Below are 9430 nucleotides of genomic sequence, written 5' to 3' on the forward strand. Positions count from 1 at the left end.
TATATATATATATATATTTCGTGTCTCAAACTCGGTTTGTGACTCAATAACAGTACATCACAAACTATCAAAAGGAACGTCACTGAATAGATAGAATATCTGTTTGAATTTTCATAGATATTTTGCATGGAGTAAATCGTATTCCACCCATCCAAGAGCAGAAATAGTTTAGATGTCACCTTCACACAAAAATAAAACAGGTACTCACCTTCTATACTGTGAAGGTAACGTTGACGATTTTCTCATACGGAAACCTAATTGAATTTGTGATATAAATGTCTCAAGGAAACTATAGATTTGCAGTCTGAAGGAATAAATCGAGTTCCACCCAGATCGAACTTTTACAAAACAAAGTAAGAATCTATTGAAAGAGATTTTCTTGACAAGAAGTAACAGATAAATTTCTCTATTCAAGAGAAATATAAAACCTTGAGCAAAATTTTCATTAATGTTAGCTTTAAAATTTTCCCTAAAAAGATCTCTAGAAAGAAATCTAATTCCCAGAGGAATGAAGTGTTTCATTTTTGAAACGGGCGATAGAACGAATATCGCAAATCACTTAAATAGAAAACTGAAAGACATTAGAAAAGATTCTGTCTTAAAAGTGAGTTCCTAGAAATATTACTCAAAATGAAACATTCCAATGAAAAAATATCAGAAAGAATACCTAGACTGTACATATATCATAAACGAATTTTAATGTTTTCTTTATATTTGCTGGATTGACAGCTACAGAATTATATAAAATATGGCCAGTTTCCTAGGGAGATAGCTCAATATTTACTGTAAATGGCAAAAGGTTTCATAGAATTGTAAATGAGTTGTTTGAAGGCCTCTGTTGTTCATGTGCAAGTATATAAGATAAATACTCTGGCGCCATAACCTTACACAATGAAGTATCAGCCATTGTTTAAATTAACATAAAAGTGTAAGATGTGATATCGGCCATAGATAAAATGAGTTAAATTCAGCAAATGACACTGACTGATTGTAAGTATGGCTAATGATTCGAATCACCTGTACCTAATTAAACAGTGGAGAGTTGTTAATTACTTTGGTGTTGTGGTTACTTAGGCCTTCAAACGAGGGCTTGTGTGTATGCACGTATGTGCATTTACATAGGCTATATATGTAAATACAAGATTTTTATGGTTTACTTTCTATCGCAGGTACTTCTGTTTGTTTTAACAAATGCAATGGAACTGCTGGGTGTCGAGAAGTGAACGGACAACCTGTGTGTTTTTGTAATAGCGGTTACACTTTAATAAATAATTCCTCTTGTGTTGGTAAGTAATTTTTCCTACAGAAGACACTGCATGGTATATGCTATATTCTACTGTTTGCTGCCCAAATCACATTTATGAGTATAATTTCAAAATATAGATACGCTATCATTAATTCCTGCAGCACTCCACGATGGTATCAATAATTGCCACCATTAATATTTCATTGTATTTCGGTATCAGAAATCTCTCTATATATATGTATTGAATATTATTATTTTACAAATAATCGTTAAATTAAATGCACTATTCACTCTACATTTTAGATACCGATGAATGTCTGAATAACCCTTGTGAAGGTACATGTATTAACCTAAATGGCGCATTTGAATGTAGCTGTCCTCCCGGGAAAAAGGTGTTCGAATCAACTAAATGTGTTGGTAAGTGTATTTCTGCTAAAATGATTACTTAATGGAATGGATCGACTACACCACAATATACAATATTTATACTAAGTTGAGCTGTTAATTTCGTTGCTTCGTTATTTATATGCCAATATGTTCCAATCTTTCGCATCTTTCATTATATTCTCTCTATAATATATCTGCTACGTATTCCATGTTTTTATCATTACTACTCCTCATGAAATTTAACCTGTTGGGTGTCTATTCATATTTTCTTGATATTACTTTTGTTATTAAAAAATTTGTTTGCCTAAGAGAAAATAAAATCAAACATTTGTTTAAATTTAACTTTATTTAGTAGTCCAGAGTTATTCTGTAAATTATCAATTAATTAGAGTAACATTTCATATGTAGCTTATGATATATTTATATACTTTATATATATTTGTTATGCTTTTGTCGGTAGATTGTGATGAAGAACATTTTGGTGAGAAATGCGAAGGAGATTGTAACATGTGTAACGAGAAATCAACTGAAAGATGTGATAAAGTAAGTGGATGTATCTGCAATGAAGGTTGGAAAAATAAAACATGTGAAACTGATATTGACGAATGTCAAAATGCAAGTGTCTGCTCTGCAGATGAAATTTGTAAAAACCAGAATGGAACTTACGAATGCAAATGCCAATCAGGGTACAAAAAGGAAGAAAATAAGTGCATAGGTTGGTATGAATTTTGGAATTTTATTGAAATTTATGTGTTCATTTGCTCCTTTCGATTGCTGCAAAGGTATTTATATTTCAACTCTTATAAGGGCAGCGAGTTGGTAGAATCATTACCACTCCAGGCGAAATGCTTAGCGGTATTTCGTCTGCCGTTACGTTCTGAGTTCAAATTCCGCCGCGGTCGACTTTGTCTTTCATCCTTTCGGGGTCGATAAATTAAATATCAGTTGAGCCAATAACAGAAATGATTGTTATTATTATTATTATTATTATTATTATTATTATTATTATTATTATTATTATTATTATTATTATTTGTGCGTGAGAGAAGTGCACGCCTTCAAAGTATAATTGGGGTAAAATATATGAAACCCAGTATAGCCATCATGACTACACTTTTGACAAGGATAAACCAGGAGAATGCATCACAACAATGTGTGAACGACATAGTGATGTCATATCAAGATGGGCAGTGCATGACCTTGCAACTGGAGCCCAGTTAGAATCTTCTTGATGTCGAGAAGCCCACCCCGCTCAAAAGGTCATTGAATAAGGGTTGTTTAAGGATGTTGAACGAAACACTCATGTTTCGAGAGGTGAATTATTCAAACTCCAAAGAATTCTACGATGCTTCCCCACTACTTCTGCTCGTGATAGGAGATGCACATATCCTTGCCCAATAATGGAGAAGCTCAACTGGTTGTGGACAAACAACTGACAAGCACATCTGTGGTATTGAACAGAATATTTGCTGTAGCCCATTTGTTATACCAAGACAAAACATTCACATGATAACACTTCCAACCAGTTAAGATCAGAAGTCATGAGAGCCCGTGCTTGGTACTGTATCAGGGTATTTATCATTATTGTTATTGTTATATGTGTGGCTTTTGTTTTGTATTTGTACAAAGTTGACTCCAAGTCTCACCTAGGGACCTCAAGAGACAACAGGTTAGAAGTTCAAGTTGGCGTTATGATTAGGGTGCCATATATTTGGCCTTGTGCAGAGTATTTTTCGAGAGAATGTCTGTCAAAATATAAGTAAATTAGAAGTTTATTTTAAAAGTAATTTGATTATAAGATGATAGTCTGATGTTAAGATGACAGTAAAAGGTATTTGTTATGTACATTTTAAAGTATTTTGACACTGTTTACGGATTAAAATATTTTCGGGATTACATAGGCAATATTTTACGTAGGATATGGGCAGTTCCCACGTGCACTATGTTTATTACACTCACTTGTCGAAACCACTCAGCGTCCTAGGGCCAGTAAATGATAAGTAATGTTACAGTATGACTGAAAGCTTGTGGAGGGTAAGTGACAGGGGAAATATCTTCATGCAATGCAACACAGACATTTCAGTTGATAGGGCTTTTCTAAGGATGCGGATGTTATCTACATGTTTTTGACATCTCTTTTTTATCATACATAGTGCACCCATTATTATTATTATTATTATTATTATTATTATTGTTAGTAGTAGTAGTAGTAGTAGTAGTAGTAGTATATATTATATTTTCCCCTTCATTGATATATAATACCAGAGAAAGATCAAAAACTGGTCTATATATACCCTGTGTCTATTTTTCAATGCGATGTCTAAAATAGACGCAAATTTCTGACCACGTTTTAAGCTATCTATTAGTTTATAAATGTAAGTCAAAATCAAAATAAGAATTCCCTTACGTGTTGTGTAAAATGTCATTACTAAATTGCGAGCGTCTTGTTTCGTTCAAAAGAAAAACCCGTATCCGGCTGGAAAATTCTTTCCAAAATTCTGCACATAAAGAACTTGTAACGATTTCATTTTGGAATAATCTGTTTAATCCAAAACTAGATGTAACATTAAGAAAGAAATTTTTTAAGGTGTTGGATTTTGTTTAGTATAACACAAGAAGTTATGCTGTCTGTATTGCATTCAAATGAAATCTATCAAGTGACGCAGTGCGAAGAAGGAAAATACTGTTAATAAATCAAGTGCCCACAACTTACATTTTTTTAGGAGTAAAAATGTTGTAAGGGTTTGTTTCAATCATTGATATGTTTTGCCATACTGCCTTTTCGCTATATTACCAATTAAGTTTATCAATTGAAAACATTTTTTACAGATATTGATGAATGCCAGGAAACATCTAATATTTCATGCCCACAAGACTGCGTAAACTATGCGGGTGGCTATGAGTGCAAATGTCGAAGTGGCTATAAAGAGAATGGAAATACCTGTGAAGGTAAGACAGACTACTATATAGCGCCCCAACTAGTGTTCTAAACAATAATTTTTGTAAAAATTATGTCTTGTAGAATGTTTGCCGCTGGCTGCGAAATTTCAGTTTTCCAGTAATCAAAATTTCTGTTTGAATAGCTAGAGATATTACAGATAAACTACCAAGTCTAACAAGATGGTAGACATCAGATGAGATACTTGGGGTCCACTTTTTCCTATTCAACAAAATAATCTCTTTCAGCATTATAATTATGTTAAATCTGTTTATAGAATTTGCTTATACATATTGTTTCTGCAAATACATTTAGTATGCTATATCACATGTGGAACATAGACTTTGCAATAAAAACGAAACAAACAAATTATAAATGATTATCAGAAAATATGTTCGTATGAAAACTCCCAGCAAATGTATGTAACGTGTGGATGTGTAATGCTAATGTGTTACACTTTCTCAGAAAAAATGTGAATATTAAAGAAAGAGTTGACTAAGATAGAACCTATCTGGGACAAGGCTACGATAAATGGAAACATCGCATATACCAGCTTACCTTAGCATGGAATATTGTGTACTAAATGTGATGAAGGGGATTATTATCTCCATGATGAATTTCTGAGCAGAGAAATGTTTTACATGAAAGACATTAAATTTAATAGTAAGCCCGTATTTGGAAATATATTTAACATCTGTTGCCTATAAACATTTCATTATTTACCTATATAACATGTTGAAATATTTATTCAGATATAGACGAATGTGCAAGCAAGGTTGATGGCTGCAAACATATATGTGTAAACACGGACGGATCATTTCAATGCGAATGCTTCTCTGGTTACAAGTTGGATACAGACCGCAAGAATTGCACCAATGAGAAAGGTACTGGAATTTAGTTAAATATTTTGAAATTAATTAGATATAAATAAAACTTTAGTTAATAATATGAATTATTAACGAAGCTTTAGCTGCTAAATGATGAATAGATTGTCGTTAATGCAGACCTCCAGCATGGAGTTTGTCCTACGACTGAAACCACTAAAAGAATTAAAAAATCTCTATTCCTCCATACATACATACATACATACATACATACATACATACATACATACATACATATATACATACATATGTACATTGGTAGTCACTCATAGTCTAAGAAAGAAGGTACTAAAATTTCTTGTTGAACGACATACACAAACCACGAGCATATAATGATAAAATATTAGTGCTGTACAAACTACTGGGCCTTCCGTCAAATCGACGTTGCCTGAACAAATGCACATTGTACTAGATGCCAAGCATCGAAAGGTCTCAGAACTACGCGGGATGAAGTATTTTGCCGATAAACATAGCACAGCACCAAGTCCGGGAATAGAAACCACAATCTAGTGATCGTGTGTGTAAGATAATAACCACTAGGTCCTATATATTTATCATCCATGCTTTAGGTGATTTTATAGTCTCGAGAAAATGTGCATACCATCTCACTTCTCACTCAACGGCTATCAAAGATGTGAGAGCTGGAGGAAGAAAGAGCTGCAGTAGCTGCCGGAAAGCATCTGTTTATGCCTGAGTTGAGTGGAACAATCAGAAATGGCGTGCATTGCTCAAGTAGACAGCGCGACACCCAGTCTAGAAATTCTCGTTATTATAATCGTGAGTCTGTCACCTTAATTGTTCAGTGAATTGTTGGTACAATCTACAAGGTCATTTTTGAAAGCGAACGATGACTAAGCTTCGATATATATATATTACATGTTAATCTTTATATCATATACATCTTCTTTTAAGTTAGTATTAAGCCTTATATGTAACACTAATGTATCCTTGAAAAAGAAACAAATTTGGAGTCAATTGGTGCTTAGAGTAGTCTACTAGATCACGGTTAGATACTATTTCTCTCATACGTGATATTACCTATAATTTCCTAGAGTGGACTACTTCAAAATTACGTGATATCAGACATGAGTAGTGAAGTCGATGGATCCACTATTAACAAATTTATTTTATTAGAGTGCCCAGTGAGAAATTGCCCGAAATGACTGTGTTGCATATAAAGTAATGAACGATGACTTTTTCTTGCAACACTGTCAGTGATTTAGGAAATAGTGTATTATAATATTTCACACACTATAACATAGTCAGGTAAGTAGAATCTCTATGCTCTCTAACTGTAACTATATAGAAAAGAAGACAAATACTGGATAGATTTTTCATTCCACCATTATATTCTGTATTACCAACACAGTGAAATATAGAGGTGACTGGTACGATGTATCATTTGCAACAGTACTTTATTTTCATTCCTCGAATTACTGAGTTTCACCGGTTTAACACCCGTTTCATGCAAATATTATTGAGCCTGTTACTGTATGTATGTATGTATGTATGTATGTATGCGTGTATGTGTGTATGTATGTATGTATGTGTGTGTATGTGTGTGTGTATGTATGTATGTGTGTATGTATCTATGTATGTATGTATGTGTGTATGTATGTATGTATGTGTGTGTATGTGTGTATGTATGCATGTGTGTATGTATGTATGAATGTATGTATGTATGTATGTATGTATGTCTTGTAATTTTTAATTATTATAGATCCTCTACTGAAGAGGGAGCTGGTTTCCAACAAAGATACAAGGCTCCGTTTTTAGGGACGTATTTAACATTGACAAATTTACATTTGGAACTCGAAAAAGTCCTGCATATTTTTACTGTTTAACTCACAGATTGGATTTGTAATGTGCGAATCAGCCGGTCAATTTCTCTTTCTGAAAATCCCAGTTTATCCAGATTCCCCTTTAAGCATTTACTAACAAAACTTAGTGCTCCAATTATTATTATTATTATTGGTATGACTATGAATTCATAGTCTGGATATAGAAGCTGGAAGTTTCGAAGCAGTTGTCCATAGCTATTCTTTTTTTCTTTCATTTTCAAAGCGACATTTATATCTGCAAGGCAGCTAAACTCTATGATGGTATATACCTTTGCCTCTGTGTCCCAAACAACAATATCCAGCCTGTTATGCTTACATTTGACAGACGTTTTGATGGGAATATTCCACCAGTATTCCTTGAGTTGGTGTTTATGAATATATTCCATAACAGGGGGATTTTCTAAGAAGGATCTTCAGGATAGTCTCTTTTGCAGATGGCATTGTAAATCGTTTTAGCAACAACATCGGGCTCCAAAGGGAAGTAGTACTGTGGCGACATTTTAGGACAGCTGCTAATCACATGCGTAATGTCTTCTACATATACATGACATAGCCTACACATGCGGTTGCAACCTGTGATTAGACTACACATGCGGTTGCACCTTGGGATTATTAGAGCGTCACTGTCTCGCTTGTTCACCAGGTACTTTGTAGTAATTTTCTGTTCCTGGATAGCCTTCAAAGTGTGATGTGATGTAGTGGTTTGTGTCTTAAAGAGGCTGCGCTTCGTGTCAATTCTGTCCTCTTCAACCTTCTGGGCATAATCCTTCTTTTGCATGATGAGTGCTTTCCATCCAAGTCTTCTATGAGGTAAGACAGCCCAGTTTTTTTGGGGGATTGTATAGGAAATCATCTGGAAGAGAATGTTTCTTGAGGAGTCGCTGCCAACTCGTACAATGTTGCTCACGTCACTTTTCAGGACTGCATTAATATATTTATTTTTGCTGCTGTTGTTTAGCAGGTACTGCCTGAGTGACACCATACGGCATCAACAGAATATTCTTGCATGTATATATATGTGAAATATTTGGAGTCAGTGCATGTGCAGCTATGTATGTTTTGTTTTATGTATATATTCTCATTGATATAGTTGCATGTCTAGACATGCGCATATATACTTAAATGATAAATTTCTGGAAAGTCTTACACATTTTTACAGTTCCAGTTATCGCTTGGATCTGTAGTCTTCACATCAGCTTTCATCTTTCTGGTTTTCAGAAGCTTGATTTCTCAAGATTTGTACTTAGGTAGTGTGTTACATAATTAAGTGCCAAATAATTACTAGTCTTAATAATACTAAAACTTTAGCAGATGTTTGTTCCCGAAATATCTCAGAATTAGTATATTCTATCTTAATTGTTTTTTTTTACATATATATTTTCATACTTACTTTATGCAGTGCAGTATGAGGTTTCGTGATATTTGGACCTCTATTTATTAATGGAAGCAATAAAACAATTTTCGTTTGTTATTTCTAGACAACAAAAACATGCCTTCTGTAACGTCAACGCAGATACACATATGCAGAATACACTCACATATAATGAATATTATGGCGTGTGAAACAAGACAAACACGCGCACGTTATCTGTGACATATACACAAACATAGTCCTCCCGCGCTTTCTGTATCACTCTCTAAGAAAAAAAAAAAACAGCGACTTTCACCCCTTCCTTTCTCATTCATATGTTGTGACGGAGAAAATACAAGAGTATTATTTTAGCAGAAAGAATGTTTCTATTTTCTCTTTTGTTAAACAGAATATTTTAATCCTTTAGAAATATTTTCAAGTGAATGTGATTTCAAAAATGTAAGTTGCTTGCACAGTAAATATTCATATTTTAGGTTTCTTGAAACAGATAATATTTTAATGTTTTTAAAATTATTTTCAAGTGAATAACATTACAAAAACTTTTTGAGATGTTTAAAAAATATTTTAAAGTGAAAATGACTTTGAAAATACGGTAAATATTTCGTAAAAGACTCGTTCCTAATCTCGGTGTGAAATATGTATGTGTGTGTTTGTGTGTGTATATGTATGTATGTGTGTGTATATGTATGTATGTATGTGGGTGTATATGAGTATATACACACACAACCAAACTCCCCGTATATATACATACATACATATATA

General features: G+C 33.6%; 1 protein-coding gene across 1 annotated transcript in view; it reads left to right on the forward strand.

The window, feature by feature from the left end:
- Positions 1-5484, forward strand: part of LOC106877401 (mucin-like protein) — a 66253-nt gene extending 60769 nt beyond the window's left edge. The window contains exons 20-24 of the mRNA XM_052968486.1: positions 1170-1286; positions 1550-1663; positions 2094-2348; positions 4463-4582; positions 5324-5484. Of these exons, the coding sequence (XP_052824446.1) occupies positions 1170-1286; positions 1550-1663; positions 2094-2348; positions 4463-4582; positions 5324-5469 (752 nt within the window). The 3' untranslated portion in view covers positions 5470-5484. The remainder of the gene's footprint in view (positions 1-1169; positions 1287-1549; positions 1664-2093; positions 2349-4462; positions 4583-5323) is intronic.
- The last annotated feature ends 3946 nt before the right edge of the window (positions 5485-9430 follow it).

The sequence above is a fragment of the Octopus bimaculoides genome, chromosome 6 (genome assembly GCF_001194135.2).
Source record: "Octopus bimaculoides isolate UCB-OBI-ISO-001 chromosome 6, ASM119413v2, whole genome shotgun sequence".
Classification (NCBI taxonomy): Eukaryota; Metazoa; Mollusca; class Cephalopoda; order Octopoda; family Octopodidae; genus Octopus; species Octopus bimaculoides.